General features: G+C 39.7%; 1 protein-coding gene across 6 annotated transcripts in view; it reads right to left on the reverse strand.

Annotated features, from left to right (window-relative positions):
• LOC311105203 (transcription factor COE3) overlaps positions 1-16,612 on the reverse strand; it is a gene marked incomplete at both ends in the record, with an annotated part of 72,323 nt that extends 55,711 nt beyond the window's left edge. For all 6 annotated transcript variants that reach the window (XM_084147264.1, XM_084147263.1, XM_084147262.1 and 3 more), the window contains 6 exons: positions 11,622-11,690; positions 13,400-13,473; positions 15,249-15,304; positions 15,639-15,702; positions 16,061-16,217; positions 16,482-16,612. In XM_084147264.1, coding sequence (XP_084003390.1) covers positions 11,622-11,690; positions 13,400-13,473; positions 15,249-15,304; positions 15,639-15,702; positions 16,061-16,217; positions 16,482-16,612 — 551 coding nt within the window. The remainder of the gene's footprint in view (positions 1-11,621; positions 11,691-13,399; positions 13,474-15,248; positions 15,305-15,638; positions 15,703-16,060; positions 16,218-16,481) is intronic.
• Positions 16,613-20,333: the final 3,721 nt, after the last annotated feature.

Consider the following 20,333-nt stretch of genomic DNA (forward strand, 5'->3'; position numbering starts at 1 on the left):
TGAAGCCGTGTGTGTTGTCCATCTCAGTCTAAACAATATCCTCTTCCCCATCTCTCTCTCTCCTCATTCCTCGTTGTGTGCACAACTTAATAGGCAAGCCATGGTAGATTCCTATTATGGAATCTCTGGAAAAGGACCCGGACATTCTCTGTTATCCTGGATCTCCATCTGGAGGAGCCACTCACCCTGCCCCCCTCCTCCAATCTCACTGTGTGTTCTGGTGAGGCTATGCTGCTGAGATGGCTTTCACTCTCCACTGGATACAATGAGATTGTATTGTCAGACCAGGTTGACTCTATTCGAATCGACAAGCCATTTCAATAACATAACAAAACACAACAGTGGCATTGAATAAAACATTCTCTTTGGTCTGAAACAATAGGGAGGTCTCAAACTGTCCAAATATTTTCTTGAGAGTGGGAGTGATTTGAGAAATACTGAATGTATACAAATTAACACTTGTTCTTATATTGAATAGGTTTAGATCTTGCAAGGATCCTCTGAAAATTGTCAGGGTTTATCAGGTCAGTTATGAAGGCCCCAAAAGCAGAGGATACGGTTAACAGACTAATAAAGATTACAATCAGGTCAGCCAGTCAGTAATCCCCAGAATAATTTGTGAAAACAAAGCCCACAGGTCTATAGCATATACCTCATCACATCAGAGTGATCTGCACGTGCATAGGGGCCGAACATAATACGGTGTGACTTAAACCATACAATGAGCAGAGAAAATAAATATGCTAAGAGCACAAGGGTGTACTGGCAAGGCCTCTCGGACTACGTCATCACTCCCTTGTCCATGCAAAGCTTCCCACCCGAGGGAAGGGCCCGTTATTATGAGGGTTCAGCTTCCCTCTAAGAAAGCAAACTGGAGCTGCAGTCCAAACAAGGCCAGCGGTGAGGGAGCAGAGCAATGCCAGGTAGCTCGGGTATAGCGTTGCCTCCGACCTGGCTGGCCCGGTCCCTGCATAGCCCTCAGTCAGCCTCTCCAGGACAAACAAACAACCAGCACTTAGACAGGGACAACCAGGGTAGAGATGGTGCCACAATCACTGAGGAGGGAGCTCTATTGGATTTGCTTTATAACACAATGTAATGAGTTCCAGACTGGCTGGACCAGGGCTGGTAAAAGGTACCGCGCTGTCCTGTTGGTCTGGCCTGAGTATAGCCCCAAACAGATGTGTGCTCCCTCTGGGGACATGTGGTTTTCCCCATCATTATATAACTGTAAACTCCTGGATGTCAGAGATTGGGGATAATTTCTTTCAGATGTCCGTAGGCTGGCACCGGGACTCGGACTAGCTGGATGGGAACAGCTATTTTACAGAGGGTCGGGGGGGGAGGAATCAGAGAGATTAAGACTAAGACATTACGCGGGTATACCAAGATCTGGAGCTGCTAGGGCTGCTCTATACTCTGGCCTCTAATAGTGAGGGTGTGGGAGGGAGAGAGCATGTCTGTGTGTGAGGGTGGGATAAAGAGAGAGAGGCCTATTCAAATCAAGCCACAGGAAATCTTGTCATTGTGTTAACGTGGAGAAATCAAGCTAAAGTGCACATGGCTGAACCCACGCTTACAGCATTCCATTTCAATTTCAGACAGATTTGACATGACAGTTATACTTCCCCACTGCAATATAGATAGATGTACGCTAATTCAGAAATGGGGCAGGCATTCCTCAATAAATGACTCCTAATAGAACTGTCATCCCATTAAACCATTTCTATTAGTTTGCTTCACATGACTTGAGTGGATAATTTTTCTGTTCCAGTACAATGATGTACACTAACCATTTTGTCGTGGTTTCAGACCAATAACAATTTTTCCTTTCTTGGAATGAAAAAGCTCCTCACATGTTTATATGGCTCTAGTCCCTGCATGGTAAAGACAAAATGCAGTTTTTTCTTCAACTGTATTGAACGTGGTGCTGAACAAGCAGAGGAGTGTTTTTATTGTAAATCAATAGTGATCGATCGGCAGCCTGGGTGTTGAATATGGATCAATATCACACCGGGCTGTAGAGGAGATCTGATTTCATTTGGCAAGAGGAGCGAGCAGCAGGTTTCCATCAAGTGGTAATTTAAGACATAGGAACATAAGTCAGATGAATTGATATAGACCAGCCAGGACCTTTCTTGCCACTGAACCAGCACAAGGAAATTTCTGTCATATATAATTAACGCAGTTGGGGCAGGCTATGAAGGGTGCGGGGTCAAGAGGACCCCACCAATCCACAATGGAAAGGAGGCTCATATTAGAATACAATAATATTGGTTAGGACAATCTAATGTTACGGTTTACATAAATATTAAAATAATGAAAATCTGACTACGCCACCAAAATAGATGTTGAAGCGTTTTTTTTTAAATTCCAACATGGTTCTGTTTGCTAAGACTTCTGGGAGCGATTATCTGACGAGATCAAATTGAGATATATACAATAAGATGGTTTTCATTTTAAAAAACAAATATTTTTAAACAAACTGTTGAACACATTGAAATATTTTCATAGTTATTGTCAAATAATTCCTGTATTGTTTTATTTCAAACAATAAAAAACAGCTCCTTAAACAGAATACAAATGTTCCCAGACTGAATCGAAGATACAGCTGAACTCAGAAGTTTACATGCACTTAGGTTGGAGTCATTAAAACTCGTTTTTTCAACCACTCCACACATTTCTTGTTAACAAACTATAGTTTTGGCAAGTCGGTTAGGACATCTACTTTGTGCATGACACAAATAATTGTTCCTATTGTTTACAGACTGATTATTTCACTTAGAATTCACTGTATCACAATTCCAGTGGGTCAGAAGTTTACATACACTAAGTTGACTGTGCCTTTAAACAGCATGGAAAATTCCAGAATAGGATGTCATGGCTTTAGAAGCTTCTGATAGGCTAATTGACATCATTTGAGTCAATTGGAGGTGTACCTGTGGATGTATTTCAAGGCATACCTTCAAACTCAGTGCCTCTTTGCTTGACATCATGGGAAAATCAAAAGAAATCAGCCAAGACCTCCACAAGTCTGGTTCATCCTTTGGAGCAATTTCCAAATGCCTGAAGGTACCACGTTCATCTGTACAAACAATAGTACGCAAGTATAAACACCATGGGACCACGCAGCCGTCATACCGCTCAGGAAGGAGACGCGTTCTGTCTCCTAGAGATGAATGTACTTTGGTGCAAAAAGTGCAAATCAGTCCCAGAACAACAGCAAAGGACCTTGTGAAGATGCTGGAGGAAACAGGTACAAAAGTATCTATATCCACAGTAAAACAAGTCCTATATCGACATAACCTGAAAGGCCGCTCAGCAAGGAAGAAGCCACTGCTCCAAAACCGCCATAAAAAAGCCAGACTACGGTTTGCAACTGCACATGGGGACAAAGATCTTACTTTTTGGAGAAATGTCCTCTGGTCTGATGAAACAAAAATAGAGCTGTTTGGCCATAATGACCATCGTTATGTTTGGAGGAAAAGGGGGGTGCTTGCAAACCGAAGAACACCATCCCAACCGTGAAACATGGGGGTGGCAGCATCATGCTGTGGGGGTGCTTTGCTGCAGGAGGGACTGGTGCACTTCACAAAATAGATGGCATCATGAGGAAGGAAAATTATGTGGATATATTGAAGCAACATCTCAAGACATCAGTCAAGAAGTTAAAGCTTCTTGACAAATGGGTCTTCCAAATGGACAATGACCGCAAGCATACTTCCAAAGTTGTGGCAAAATTGCTTAAAGACAACACAGTCAAGGTATTGGAGTGGCCATCACAAAGCCCTGACCTCAATCCTATAGAAAATGTGTGGGCAGAACTGAAAAAGCGTGTGCGAGCAAGGAGGCCTACAAACCTGACTCAGTTACACCAGCTCTGTGAGGAGGAATGGGCCAAAATTCACCCAACTTATTGTGGGAAGCTTGTGGAAGGCTACCCGAAATGTTTGACCCAAGTTAAACAATTTAAAGGCAATGCTACCAAATACTAATTGAGTGTATGTAAACTTCTGACCCACTGGGAATGTGATGAAAGAAATAAAAGCTGAAATAAATCATTCTCTCTACTATTATTCTGACATTTCACATTCTTAAAATAAAGTGGTGATCCTAACTGACATAAGACAGGGAATTTTTACTAGGATTAAATGTCAGGAATTGTGAAAAACTGAGTTTAAATGTATTTGGCTAAGGTGAATGTAAACTTCCAAACTGTATGTATATGTAAAAAGAGGGGGTCATCCATACATGTATCATTTCTATGTGATTCGTGGACAGCGGGGCACTGTTCCAAATGACAGCATTGTAAAGCAAAAAAAACTGAGCTATACTTAGAAATAATTTGTCACTTTTAATAAATGACACTGGTTCAGGACTCTTTCTCTGGGGCTTTTCCCTCAGATCCATCCCAGGCAACCCTGGGGGCCATCGGAGCGGCCAGAAGACCCGCTCGTTTCCTTGAGGTAACTGATGACCCCATCCCACAATTCCCCATCTTTGTCCTGTGACCCCACGCCATAGGAGCAGGACCATGTCCGATGCAATCCTCCTCTGACTGCTTCCCATCCTAATCTCAGCCATGTCACAATACAAATTGCTACATTCAGAAAATGGAAATAGATTGAGGAGGAGATGGAGGGAGGGATGGACGGAGGAAAGCGAGGGGGGTAGTGACGTGAGTGTGCATCGACAACCGGTCCCACAACAAAAGTACTGGAGGAAAGAACGACTCGGGAGATCCCGGCGAGGAATCACATCACGGCGAACATATTGATCTGATTTACAAAACCTCCAGCCTAATGCGAAACAAATGGCGTGGGCGTGAACTGGTACTTAACCATAAAACCCCAGCATTATGCCGTCTCCGATGAAATACCATATACAGTATATCCCTCACCAGGGCCTAATGTGCTGTTTTACTGCCAGATACGACTGAGGTTGACCCAACAGTTTGTTTGACAATTAGGGGGAACCTAATAAGGATTGAATGGCAGTGAGAACATGCCAAAAGAAAGAAAGAAAGAAAGAAAGAAAGAAAGAAAGAAAGAAAGAAAGAAAGAAAGAAAGAAAGAAAGAAAGAAAGAAAGAAAGAAAGAAAGAAAGAAAGAAAGAAAGAAAGAAAGAAAGAAAGAAAGAAAGAAAGAAAGAAAGAAAGAAAGAAAGAAAGAAAGGAGACCCTTTTTCAAAAGGACAAAAAGCATGTAAAAACAGTGCGCTGGGTGACCTAAATGCAATTCATAGGATGCGAGGATGTTTGAAAAAACTTTTGCACCATTAAAGCTTTAAGAAACCAAACAAAGACTTTTAAACAGCTACAGAGTTTAATTATAAAGTAGAGCTGTTAAATATTTGAGATAGAGTGACATGTTTTATTTAGGTTAGATTTAGTTTTCAATAATGTACAATTTTCATTGTGTACTGTGTTACACTTGTGCTTCATGGAACTTCGTTATATATTTTTTTCTCTCAAGTATCACAATATATAGTCAAGTATTATGTTTGATTGTAATCGTCTTTTAGGGAAGCTTAATGTAGAGCATTACCATGATACTCCACAGAGTTCTTGGTTGTAATAGGAGACAATGGAACTTCATCAAAGCAGAAAAACACAAACTATCAAAATTGTTACTTAAAAATATTTCTAATTTTACAAATAAAACATGTGTGTGAGTGTGTGCGCGTGTGTGTGTATGTGTGTGTGTGTGAGGGCCATTGTTGCTCTTTGCCCAGCCTTCATTCCATCACCCCAGCTCTGGCCTTGTTTCTGTCAGCACAGCGAACCAGGGGAGTAGAATGAGGAAAGAGAAGGGGAGAGGAGAGGGAGAGAGGGGTAAGGGTGGAAAGGGGGGAGGGGTTGTCTCCGCGGACAGATGGACTGCTCTTTCTCAACACGTGGAACCATGTTTCGTCTTTCACTGCCGTCAAGCTAGAGCCGAATCCGTCGCTCTGTTGGTCCAGACTAGTTTATTGTACAGCGCACCTTTCTCTCTCTCTCTCTCTCTCTCTCTCTCTAACACACAAACATACATACCTCCTTCTCTCTCTGCACACATGTTAAAGTCTTCACCCCTGCTCAACGTCTTCTGTGCTGTTGTCAAGTCTTGCCATTAGCTGATGCCCCTGGGGAATCCTATCCCAGTGAGGTGGGTCTCCTCCGGGAACACCAGGCACCACGTTACCTTCAGACGCCACTCATGTGAACCCAAACATGAGAGCATAATTTGGAAAATGTAATTTATACTGTGCGTCTTTGTAAGTGTCTTGACATTTACAAACTGCGATAAAACCGACATGAGGGAGGAGGGAATAAAAAACTGAGCAGAATAATTTGAGGTAATGTTTTGCTTAGTGAACAATATTACTCAATCCTGGATGTTGGAACAGTGGGAAGGAGTTTCTGGCTCCAAGGCTGCAGAGAGGGTCTGGGTTTCATTTCTCGGGAAGTGCAAGCCAACAGAGAGCTGCCAAGTACAGCTTTCGCTCTCAACACTTCCTGCTCTTCCTACTCTGGCTCAAGAGGAGACAGGCTTCACTCAAACATCACTCTAGTCCAGTCAGGGGTGGCCAGTTTCTTCTCTCCTTTCTCACAGGGTGTCAAAAACTCACATATGTCATATGAATTACATTGAAAACAGCCGTAAATAAAACGCGGAGATGGAAATAATATTATTGAGGCTTGAACATGAAAAGTGGATGCGTGTGTACGTGCAATGTGTATGTGTGGTTGCATGTATTCATGGTGTGCGTGTGTGCGTGTGCGCGCGCGCGCGTGTGTGTGTGTGTGTGTGTGTGTGTGTGTGTGTGTGTGTGTGTGTGTGTGTGTGTTTTTCCCCAAAGGCAGCAACTATAATCGACTGCACTATAGTACTTCAAAACTGTATGCTCACCATCCATGAGCCAAATACAATTTCTCTACTGTTTGATGCAAGAATCCATGAGCTAGACCTCCAGCTTTCAACTCAACAGCACAACCTGTGCATTGCTCTGACCTCTGCATTGCATCATTCTCACTTGTGGATGGATGGTGAATTAACACGACATATACAGTGCAATTTTAATTAGCCTTGTGAAAACATGTAATTTACAGTAGGAAGTTAATAAACAGACCTCTCTTCACAGGTTATCAAAACACTGCCTATGATAACACACCTCTTTTTTCCATGTGTAATTAAAATGGTCTCTAAAATCCTTTTTGACAGTCCGGGGCTTAGCCAAAAATGTAAATGCCATAAAAGGAGTCAATGAATTCAATTTTGCTTAATGTCCCCTTTCGCTGATTCTCATTTACATAGCATTTCCAATGCAAAAAGCTGACCTTATAAATACTGGCATTTGTTCAGCTTGGGAGTTAATCACACTTTTGCAAAAACCAGATGGGAACACACTACCACACCAATGTTTGTATTTGTTGCGTAGAGGGAAGAGAAAGCATATGTGAGATGGTTAGACACAAAGTTATTTTGTTGCTGACCAACATCTCAGACAACAAGCCACTGCACTCTGGGATATGACCTCATAGGTGTTCCGCAAATGAACGATAACGCACAGTCATTTAGAAAATACAGCGCGCTAATGAGCGACATAACAAAAAGCTAAGCAAAATTTGCATTAGGCCAGAAACTTAATTGCATTAACACACGAACAGGTGCGGAGAGGCCTTTATAAATTAGCTAAATTAATAAAAACCCTCCCACAGCACAGCCATGTGTGCTGATGACTGACAAAAAAGATCAAAAGAAAAAAAACAAGTCAATGTTATGAATTATTCAGTTGCTGGGCGGCCTTCAGAGGTCAACGCTCTTTGACCTTTGTGACAGGAAGTGAAAGGGAACGCGGTTGAAGCTGTAATAAGCGGAGCTGACATGTTTTGGTCTGGTCCGCGGTCCTCCTTTCTGAATGGGAGTGTACATTGGCATGGATGTTAAGCCATGTGAACACACATTAGATTCACAATTCATGTATGGGCAGCGTGAGCTATGAAAACACATTCCGTCCTCTGCTATCCTCACCTAATCTGCTGCATCTCCTCTGTGATACAAGCAACCTTTGAACTTTGGCAGCCAGAATTAGTATTTTTCTCTTTTTTTTTCCAAAAGGATGTTCTTATTTCATATTACAAAATTAACGTGTAAGCATGGACCATGTTTCTAAACTTTCATACAGGAGAAGACTAAATCAATATTCAGGAGAGTGAAGATAGATACCAGGGCAGGAGAGTAATCACAAATTGAGTTATGTTTGGCGTGCACTGCTCTACACATACTGTAAATGGGGAAACCACCTAATCAGATATTGGGCACCTCATCACTATAACTCTCGAAACTCAAATTACTGCCTGTATATACCCATGCCCCCACTCACTTTAAGGTGCCACTAGCTTAAAGATGTGACATCCCTTCCACCACTGACTTCATAATGGGAAGATACGATTAAAACCATCTGAGAAGTACTGCAGTCATAGCAATAGTGATACAATTACCGACCAAATTCAATCAGCATCTTTTTGTTTCTGCAGGAGCCAACATAGTTTCCAACATTCCTGATTTGAAGAGCAAAAAAATACACACTAAAAACAAATGGTTCTATATAGTGTCAAATAAGGCTTATAACCATAGCGTAACCCTTTTTGGCGCTATATGGAACCTTTTTTTTAAGGTTCTATAAAGAACCATGCTCATAATGTTCTAAATGAAACCTATATGGTGCTATAAAGAACCCTTTCCTAAGGTTCTATAAAGAAAAATTCAAAAAAGGTTTATGTTTGTGGTTACAACCCTTTTGGGGGCTATACAGAAACCTTTTTAATGATTCTTCATAGAACCATTATGGACTGCAAAGAAAGATTGAAGGGCTCAATGGGTTCTTTAGGTCAGTATGATTGCACATAGAACCATCACCTTCCCAAAAAACCCTTGAGGAACCCTCATTTTTTTGTGTGTATGTAAAGACTGACAGAACATACAGATGTAGGATCTTAATTTGATCACCCTGATGCAGGAAATGTAAAATGTGTAGTGTATTTTAGGTTTAAAAAGGCTTCTGAAGTTTGTAATTTCTACTTTGAAATGTCAAACTTGATTTCCCTTACGAAAAATGTATCAACCCCTACAAAAATATCCATTGATTATAATCCACAAAATAATTCACATTTCCTGTTGCTGCATGATTATTTTCCTGCTGTAGCAAACTGGCTCAAATTAATATCTGTAATAGACTTTATTTTACAGTCAGCGCAGAAGATAGGGTCAGAGTTTCCCTTCACACACACAAGCTCACACACATGCAGACACACACACACAAACACACACACATAAAATAGTCCCTTTCTTTCCCCAGAAAACAAATATGAATAATGTAATGACATCAAAAGTCACTTGTGAAATATTTAAAGCTCCTCCAGCACTGAAACTCTGTGACAGCTGTTAGGCTTATACTGTATCTAACAAACTTTTTTTAAAGAATTATTTCCCTTAACAAAAAAATTACTGAAAATCTGCATCAAACTCAGAGAGAAAATAGGGTAAACAGATGTCTGGCTTGACCACAGGAAAATAGGACACATTTGGAATGATAGGTTTCCCAAATTCAGTCTGATATATTTCAGATCCATGGGAACGCCAGTTAATGTCTTGCTAGATGCCAGCTAGCTGTGTATGCTTTCCCCTCGTACCATCTGGGAAAATGTTACAGCGAGGAAATGCCATCAATGATTCACTCCAAATCTGTTTCTTAAAGGTTGGGCTATGCTACTGTTTCTCTAGGAAATGTGGCAGAGCTGAAGATGTTTTATACTGTAATGTAGGCAGCTACCTAAGACATGACTGATTCAACAATCAGTCTGTTTTTCACACACTCAACTCTCAGCTCTCTTCAATTTAAAAGAATCACTTTTAGCCAGAAGCAACCGCAGCACAGGTGCCACTCACAATTTGCATGAGAAACAGACAGATGTTACAAGAGAGTCTGTAACACATTGAGGCTTTATAAACTCTCACCCATATGTTCACTGAAAATTACTATATCAGGATGGTAAACTGGGTGACGTGCATGCAGCACAGTACACGTCAGTGATTTTGTGTGTTAACCCCGAAACTCTACAACTAGCCTTTCTGCAACCCCCTCTAGTCAGTGGGAAGTCAATGGGAAGTAGTGTGGGTCTGGGAGGGTGAACTGATCTGCTCATAGTTACGACATGGAGACAATGAGAGGGCCTAATTAGGAACATATGCTTTTGTGATTCAACAGACCTGCTCATTGTGCGAGGAAAAGGATACTCTACTCCCATTCACTCCAGTCACAATAAAAATCGGAGCCTTTTTTCAGAGCTGGTTGAGCTTACAATATCCATCTGCTTCTCTTTTTTTCCATTTTGCATTCATTTTGGCTATTGTACTTATGTTCCATGTTTTGTCCCACAGATTGAGGAACAATAGAGTGTGAAACTCAACTAAATGAAGGCAGCGAGTCAGTACAAATCAAACTTAAAAGCAGCAGAAATAAGTGAGATGTTTATCTCTCATACTTTATGTTTCTGTGTGAACACTGTATCCAAAAAATACACTAGTCTAATAAATCAGATAATCAACTTCATGAAAGGCATGATGAGAGCCCTTTATATATTTATTTGAATTATAAAGTGTTGCCTTGGGCTGCTCAAATGAAATCCCATGCATAATGCCCATAACATAATGTTACATCCAGTCCTACATAATAGAGGACCATCAGCTCTCCTAGTAGAGAGAGAGTGGCATCTAGAGAAGCAATAGCTGTGGTAATCCAGCCAGGCAGGCATCCAGGGCAGACCCTACTTCCTGATGCATGAGAAGCTGCTGGAGTGGCGGCAACAACTGTTCAGCCCTATTTGATTACTAATAAGAGAGTTGTCCCCTCTGTCAGATACCAGGCATTCTCCACTAAGTAAACAGTGATTCCAGCTAGTCAAACATTAGCATTGCTGTCTCTCCCCACTCCATGGTGAGAGTTAGATGGGCTCAATGCTGAAGATATTCCCTCCTACACACACGTGGGCACGCACATTCATTTTTCAGCCGTGAGATAGAGTAGTCTGAATAACAGTTATACTGTGTGGAAGGAATGTAATAGCCAATATGCAGTTTATGTTCTCTGAATATCCAAATCCTGTAATCTATATGACATACTTTAACCTAAAGGTTCAGAGCAAAATCACTCACACAAACTCTTATCACAACAGAGCCCTAACCATCTTTACTCAAAATTGTAGCATTGCCTAACCTTAGAGAATAGTAAAAACTGGATAACGACTACTTCGATAGACAAAGAGAGAATGAGAGACAAAAATCATGATAAACCCCTTAGCTAATTAGACGAATACCCCGCCCGATGCACCTGTGATTGAACGCTCCTCTCCAGGTGGTGACTGCCCCTCTGAGCACAGGTACCTGGAAAGACCCTGCTCACCTGCTTACAGAGCAATCAGCCACAGTTCCCACAGAGTGGACCAGAAGGTTGAAGTCAACCCACCTGGGCACCCCAACACTGCAGAGTTATAACTCATTCATTTCCCAACAGAGCATAAGGCTGAATCTAACACAGGTCACAATCACAGCAGCATGGAGGAGACATGGAGCAGAGCCTACCTGTCGATGATCACAGGGTCTGATGGAGTCTCGTTCCTGTTGCCACAGCTCTTCTTGTCACAACACCGGCTAGGGGAAGAAAGAGCGTTTGAGATCACAACAGTGGCTGTTACTGTTTAGTGTGAACATTAGACCCTTAAAAATGTATATCGCTTTCTAAGGCAAAACGTCATTGTGTTAAATTTGGACACAAAAAGGAATAGAGAAATAACATACACTAAATCTATCCTATCATGGATGCTGATGGATAATTAAAATGGAATAACAACATGTTGTGGTACAGTGTGTGCCTTAGTGCTTGAGAGGAGGGGAGTAGAAGGGAGGGGAGGGGGGATTGGGCCAGGAGGCAGGGGAGTCACTTTTCACAGTTTCAGCTTTTGTTTACCTCTAATTGCCAAGCTGCTATTTCTGGGGGAGATGCAAGAGGCCACCCTCAAACCAATATTTCTGTGGGGCATTTATCAATTACGGCCTCAAAAGCACTAATCTATCCTCTACCACATGTTTCCACCATCTTTTCTCTAAACCTACACTATACCTTCAGTTCTTTGATTGGAGATTTAATTCAAACTGAAATTAAACACAAATATACGGCTGCTTCCCATTTGAAATGAAAATGTATACTTGTATAATGGCTGCAGGTCTAACTGACATTTGACGCCATATGTCAAGGAAAGAAAGACAAAGCATTTTTCACAACATGCAGACAAGAGATAGGTTGAGAGGATTTTAGAATAATACTGCATATTAGTGCAACAATATACTTAATGCTTTACCAGAGCAAAAAAGAACAGAAGAATACTCTCATGGAGTAGGCCTAGGCTACTCATAACCTCATGCCTTCTTGAATGATGATAGCTTTCACTCAGTGAGTAGGTTAGTCTTCCTATGCAACTACAGAATGCAATTTCTCTTTGACACTGACAGTAAAATTACCTCTAGAGCGCACCATATTCAATGTTAGGGTTGGGCGATATTTAGGGAGACTAGATCATTCCAGACTGAGCAATTTTTGTGCTTATTTACGATATGTCAATAAATAATCTTAGTATGGCAAAAAAAATAAGGCTTTGTTAATTCACTTACACTTCATTTTCAACATATTGATACAGCCTAACTAATAAAACTGCACAGTTTTGATTTATAAAGTTCAAATAGAGTATAGGCTAGTCTTGCACATCAAGATATATCCTCTTCATGATATCTAATCACAAATAAGTGATGGATGCATGTATAAAATGTTGTATGAGTGATGAGTTTATGTAGACCTATTAAAAAAGGCTAATCATTCTCAGTTCTAGGTTGGTGCACTTGCTCTCAAACAACTTGAACAATGCGCCAGTGCAACAAAAGAAAGGTTAACCGACAGTATCTGAATTCAATTCTCACAAATCTCACACTGAGCTCAACAATAAACAACATAAGAGGTTTTTCCTTTTAGTATCAACGACACCGTTGAATAACAGCGGAACATGAGAGCTTGAGATTTACCTGGTTAAATTATGCTAAAAAGCTCGCTGATCACTAATGTCAGGTGGGATCAACCAACCAACTCCATGTTTTGAGGCGCAGACTCACTGGCAACAGACTAATATTAATATATTCACCAAGAAACCCTGTAGGCTACAACTACCCTGGGTACCAGTCTGTTTGTATTCGACTACTTGTAGGCCTTCGTGTCATATACCAATATCATAAACAAGTGTGGGGAGAAAATATAGAAATGTACTGTATACTTCTTCAACAACAATGAGTTTGTGGAGAGAAAAAAAACTTACCTGCACATAATTTCGTGCGTAAGAAGAACTCTGCACATTTCAGGGTTTTTGTCTTGACCCTCATATATAATCGCCTTTGGAAAAAATAAAGACACAAATATGTAGCCTACATTAAATACATATAATGAGAAACTGTATATAATCATCTTTACAGTAGCCTAAATATAAACGGCATTTAAAACCGAATAATAAAAAACAAATGCCTCCAAAAAACAACTAAACTACTGATGTTATTGGTGAAAAATCAATATTGTCGTTACTACTGCAAAAATAACACTGTGATATATTTTCATTAAGTGTAATGTTGTAGAACTACACATACGAAATTGATAACATGTTACAATGTTGGTCCAATGATAATAACAGATGATGATGGTGATAATAATAATAGTAATAAAATAATAACAATATGTATATGTATAATATGTATAATATGTATAATATAATAACGTATATATATTTTGTTATAACATTATATTAAGAATACTTTTTAGGGGGAGTTTTTCAAGAGGGACGATCCAATTAAGTGTCATCAATATGGTTATAATCTGCAGATATTTGGGGAAAAGTGTTAATGGGCAATCTGTTGTTTATTTTTGAGCTGCTAACAATGATCTTTCCGTGGATAAAAAGCGGTGTCTGGCAGTGCGGTTGAGTAATTTTTGAGCATTGGCTGAAACAGATGGTGTGCAGCTATCAGTTGTGCCGCTCTCCCTCCCTCTATTCTGAAGAGTCCCTTTGCTCCCCTTTATTGAACTAGCCTACCTAGCGCAAAGACGCATGTTATACGGCACTGTAACTTGCCTTGTTTTCGGTAGGCCTATAGCGCTTCTATATTCAATTGAAGACATTTTGAATGAGAAGTGTGGCCTATGATAAGGAGAAAAAAATACACAATTACACTCCGAAATGTTGACGTCCTATTCTTACTGGGATGGAACCCCACTAGACTTTTTGACGGCTTTGTTTTTGTTTGGTGAGCACCGGGCGATTATATATATTGGTTTGATTTATGTCGATATTTGCAGCTGCAGAAACAGAGAAATCCATAAACTGCTTGTTCTGCGTCATTGACTCGGATCATTCGCAGAGGAATTTTCCCTCGGAGTGGTGGAAGCTTTAACGGCTCTATTTAGATGGATCTGCTGTAACCCTCCGTAAATTAGTAGTAATAACAACCACCATGGTGGAAAAGTCTAAAATAAGGCCACTTTCTTTTTTCCCTAGTTACCATAATGTGATGAGATTTGGGGTTTAATTTCGACAATTCCTCTACGAGTGAAAGTGTTTCAGCTATGTGAGCCTTTTCAGAAACCCAAACATTAGATATGTTTAATATGGGTCATGGGTCAAGCCTAGCAACATGCCTAAAAGTCACAGATTAGAATAAGGGACTCAACAAGAGAACACGACTACTTGTAACTCCATATCAATAAAATAGCCTAGGCCTACTTTATTTTACAATAGCCTATCATGTCTTATATGTAAAGATTAATGGGCTAAATAATGCATTCTATCAGTATCGGCAGAAAGTACCAGCATTACAAACCATCAATCATAATTTATATTGTATAGGTACACAATTGTAGGCTAAGTTTATGGTAACTTAGTGCTTGATTAATTTTACTTAGGAGTCCCGCAAAAACAGGATATAGGCCAACACGCTGTCAATATATAATGCAATTTCAGTCAATACATGATTGCATAAAGAACACCCATCTCATAAATTATATTATGCATGTGTCATGAATTGCACAGGTTGTGGAGATTTTCACAATGCAGATGAAGTATAGAAGCAATGTCTCTAGTGTAAGCAAGCTGTATGAATATAAGAGTAAAGGTAGCTTACCTGCTTCGTCATGGAATCGATTAACCGTATGAAAAGATCCTGTTCTGTTCTGACGCCTGGGGGAAAAAGGATGACAAGTTTAGGCAAAAGTTTAGAGCTGTATGAGATGTACATTAATGCTGATGATAAAATACAAAATCATTCATATAACGTATATATTTTTTTAAAACTGAGAACATTTATACATCTATAATCTGCATCATACATCATTTTACCTGGACATGTAAACAATTATTTAAATGATAATAATGATGATGATGATGATGATGACGATGATGATGACTATCATCAACATCATCATCATCATCATCATTACTATTATTACTATTATTATTTATAGCCTTTATCTTTTGGGTAATATTGAATTTATAAAATAATTGTTTCACTCACCATTGCTGTACAACAACTGTAGTTTGTAGTGTATCCCATTGTTAGTTTTTTCACTGTTTGGTTCCTGAAAATAATCAACATTGAGATGATGGTCAGCAGATAATAAAGCATCTATCTATCTATCTATCTATCTATCTATCTATCTATCTATCTATCTATCTATCTATCTATCTATCTATCTATCTATCTATCTATCTATCTATCTATCTATCTATCTATCTATCTAGCAGATATTTCATCATTTGAAATGTATAATTTGTAAAAAATAAGACTTACAATCACGCTCCTGTCATCAACGAATGGGGTTAAAAATCGATATTGCACGTGACCTGCTTTATTGACCCACAGCCATCTCTAAGTAAAGTTAATTTCAAAGCAAATATTATTAAATTCAATAAACGATATTCTCATGAAGAGCTTACTTTATCTTTCTCCACAAAGTCCACATAAGCTGTCCTTTCGATCTCCACGGGTTGACCCTGTCTGTCATACAGTGCCAGGACGAAATGGAAAAAATTGGATTTTCTGAGGTTGGAAGGTGGCTGCTTTTCATAATGTGCCCGTGCCAAGCCAACACCACTGCGGGGAGAAAACAAGAGACCATCTCGGTTAAGTATCAGACACGGGGGACAGATGATGGAGCTGATGAAAACAGTCGAGATGTGGAAGCACGTTTGAGTACGAGAGATTTCTTGATTTGTCACAATAAGGGTAATCTGATGTAATGAAACTGGGGAGAGCCGAAGGGGGGCATTGGGAGACCGTAATTGATACAGAGTATTGAGGGGATTGAGGGTCGATATGAGAAATGCGTGAGAAAATCAGATGATTTGGCATGCGTACCTTTGGGCGGCTGTGTTCGCATCCACCACCCCAGCTGTGTGCATCCATGAGCGGACTGAATTCAGCCCACCCAGCGGTTCCTCCTTCATCGTTGTCCCACCCCGCGATATAGTTTCCTGAATCCCAAACATTTAGAACAATTTACGTGCAAAGAGCCTCCTGTGGAATTCGGTAAATAAACGTCCAAACGTGTTATCCTTGAGGGTTTAAGGGATAAGTCGTAAATGCCGTATGAGCCTTGCAAGGGGAAAACCAGGTCCACAGGTCTCGCCTCCCTTTTCAATCCGTCCTGGGTTGCAGCGATGTGAACAATTCTCAAAGTACTCTACTTAGTCGGTGTGGTATCCACAGACTGGAAAAGTGACTTGTTCGACAGACTAGTCTTTTTTTGTGGCTATTGTTCCTTCTTTTTGTTGTGCTTATTCACAGAACAATTCGATAGTTGTTGTTTGTGTGTGGATGATGCTCTCAAAGTATCGACATCCCTGAAGCACCGCATCCAAAACCTTCAGGACACTTGAATAAACCACTCCTGAAATTGAAAGGTGCTGCTTCTCCAAAAGACAAGCACACGCAGAAGCTGGTCACCGTGGAGGTGTTCCCGGTACACAGGAGAGGTGGATAAGGGGCCTTTCGCGTCGTGCAGGATGGAAGGGAACATGCAAAACTAAGCCCTCTTTCCCCGAGGACTGAAATCTTTCCCGGGAGCCAAAACTCTAAACCCACGGGAGAGCTCAGTCAGAATATGACGCTCATGGGGCGTAGCTTTTACCATATATGGAGCTCTGACGATTCCTGTCAAGCAGTGGCGCTCGACTATACGAGTATTAGCCTATAGAAGCAACCTGAGAACACTCGCTCTACTTTTCTCTTGCAATGTGGTGAGTTGATTTTTTTTCTTCAATGATATGAATTCAACGAGGTGTGACCATCACACAACATCCATTCACTATATTAAAAACCTATTCCTGTTATGGTCATTTGTCTATTGTGAACGCTTGCTTATGGTAGGCCTACACTATATTTTTGAGAAGATTTGTAATGAGATATTTTCATATTTTTATTAGGTTATTTAATTGGGAGTATTATGACACATAAGATTGATATGGCCGGCAGTGAATTCACTAATATGGGCTATGCTAACAAAAACATTTAATAGGCATATGTTAGGCCTACATAAATCATGTTTTAGAAAATAATATGTTGAAATTATTGTCGTATCTTTGTTTAATCTCACATGTAGCCTATATTATTTGATCAAAGCGACATCGACTAAGAACCTCGATAGGAATAAGGCCTAGTCGGTAAACTGAGTGTGTTTTAATTAATTCACCGCTATGCAGATATTAAAATATTAACAAAGCCTCGGGATGTCCTTCCCTCCCATGCAGAGAAAACGTTGTTTAAAAAAATAAAATAAAAAAATAAAGAATAGTGAGAGTGGATAGTGAGTTTGGAAATTGACCACCATTCATTTAGGTGTGTTCCAAATTATATTAATCAGGAAAACATCATGAGTGCAATTTCATTCCATTTCTATTCCCTGAAGTCTAATGTGATTAAGATCCGGATTGCCTTGTATAAAACATACTCGGACAATAAAGTATCGTTATTTTCATCTCAAGACAGTAGACGTCATAAGTAGTGTAATGTTTTGATTAATGGGGGAGAGAATGTCCGAGCCTTGGATTCAGAAAACCCTTCACATTATTGAGGGCAAATAGGTGAAGGAGGGAATGGGGGAGGAGATAAGAAGAGATGTAGCCTATATCCTCAGCAATCTATCTATCTGGTGCTGAGGGTTAATAGCTGCTGACAAAGATAAATGAATAATAATCTGTTGCTTTCACCTCTTTTCAAGATCTATTGCGTTATTGCCACTGCATAATAAGATATATCCTTATATGTGCGTCAAAACAACATATATTTAGAAGGCATGAAGGTAAATGCCCCATTACCACGTTTTGTGCTGTGATTCTTGGCACTTCCATGAACACAAATATAAAACAGGCTGAGGAGCAGAACTGGGCAAATGTGTCTGTTCATTTGAGATTGTCAACCTATCTTTCTTTACAGAACTTTGGCCTAGCCATACTGTGTGTTTTTTTAACATGGCTTCAAGTCGTTTATTAGAACTTAACCCCTAATTACACGCACCAATGCGATTTAAATCTGATTATCAAATTAGGAGACTTTGAGACAAATCCTCTTAGATCTGATATTGTTGACTGGAGAGGGAAAATGGATCTCCACACCCGTCACGTAGGTAACGATGATGTCCTGAAAGAGGGCTTTAAACCGTATTTGACAACAAATGCAGCTGCCCCGCTATTTCAGAAGACATTAAAGGAAAATGAATGCAAATCTGTGTTCAAAAGCCATCTGGACGTGGCGAGGGGCAGTCAGCTGCTCCACACACAGGCGAGGAGCCTAAATCCGTCTCGGCTCATTCTCCGGGATCATCTGCACGGTGGGCTTACATCGTGAAAAATGCGCTCCCCATCATTAGGAAAATATTACAATCACACCTTCCAAACAAAAATAATGTCCTTTGTTGATCTCCCATTTTATAACACTGTGTAAAGTTTATGGATGAAGAATCTGATATTAATTTTTTCTCTATTATTTATATAAATAAATTTGTCTAAATCAACTTGTCACGTAGGCTACAATAATTTTCTGCATATTCGAACAATATTTATATGTAAATGTATTTTACACACATTTTTTTCAATGTGGTAGGCATATAGGCCTACCACATTGAAGGTAAGTGAAGACAAGATTCCTGAAGACAAGATTCCTCCAAGCATCTTCATCATACATAATTGAGAATATGGCCTATTTTATTGATCATATTGAAATTATCACATTGTAAAAATTTGATGACCAAGATATGAATCCCCAAAAGCTAACATGGTGATGAAACAGAATTTCTTCAGATCAGTGGCGCGTGGCTCTTTTGTTCCATTGACTTCCAAGACCGTATTAAGGGTGACGTCTTCTTTTTTTGTACGAATTTACGGAAGGAGGCCCTCATGATCTTGGTAAATTTACATGTAAATGGCGACATCAGCCGATGCACGTGCCACAGGCCAGCGGGCTTCCCAGATGTCAAGGCAAAGTCAGACGGCCACTGCCCAGCTGTCCTGAAACCTATGGACTTTAGGACAACTATTATAATCACATTGATTAGCCATCATGTTTTACCTTGATTGATTGAATGTTCAGCATTTCTATTATTAAAAAAATGCGTGTAATACACATTTACAAAAGCCATGCATTATTTTGTGATCAAACAGCCTAATCAAATCAAATATAGTCCCAATAAACATCCCACCTATGAATTAGTTTAGAAAGATAAATATAGTCTAACCGATAAAACCTTGCTCATTTATTTTACTGAATATTTTTGATGTTTATCAAGTTGAAATAGAAAATTCGTTTCAAATTTGCAAAGAGTTCACATTTACATCGGCCCGTCCTTCATTGCTTTATTGGTTAAATACATATAAGAATCAAAATCTTTATAGACATGTCACTTGTAGCGTAATTATTTGCCTTACATTGTAGACTTCATGTAGACCATCTGTTTAAAAGTCAATCTGATATGACATAAAGGAGTAGGCCTAACATAGGCAGATAGCCTAATAAATACATAGGGCCTAAGTAATATACTATGAAAGACAATTAAATAATAATTCATAAAAAAATATGCATTGAATGGCATAACGAAAAACGCATATGGCCTACATTTAGGCTCACATTTCAGACATTTGGAAACCAAATTCTGAGTTATTTCCCCACATTTTTTTATTAGTTTAACCTAACAACATTTTCAGCATTTTAGAGAGA

This window comes from Coregonus lavaretus, assembly GCF_964263955.1.
Source record: "Coregonus lavaretus genome assembly, chromosome: 1".
NCBI lineage: Eukaryota > Metazoa > Chordata > Actinopteri > Salmoniformes > Salmonidae > Coregonus > Coregonus lavaretus.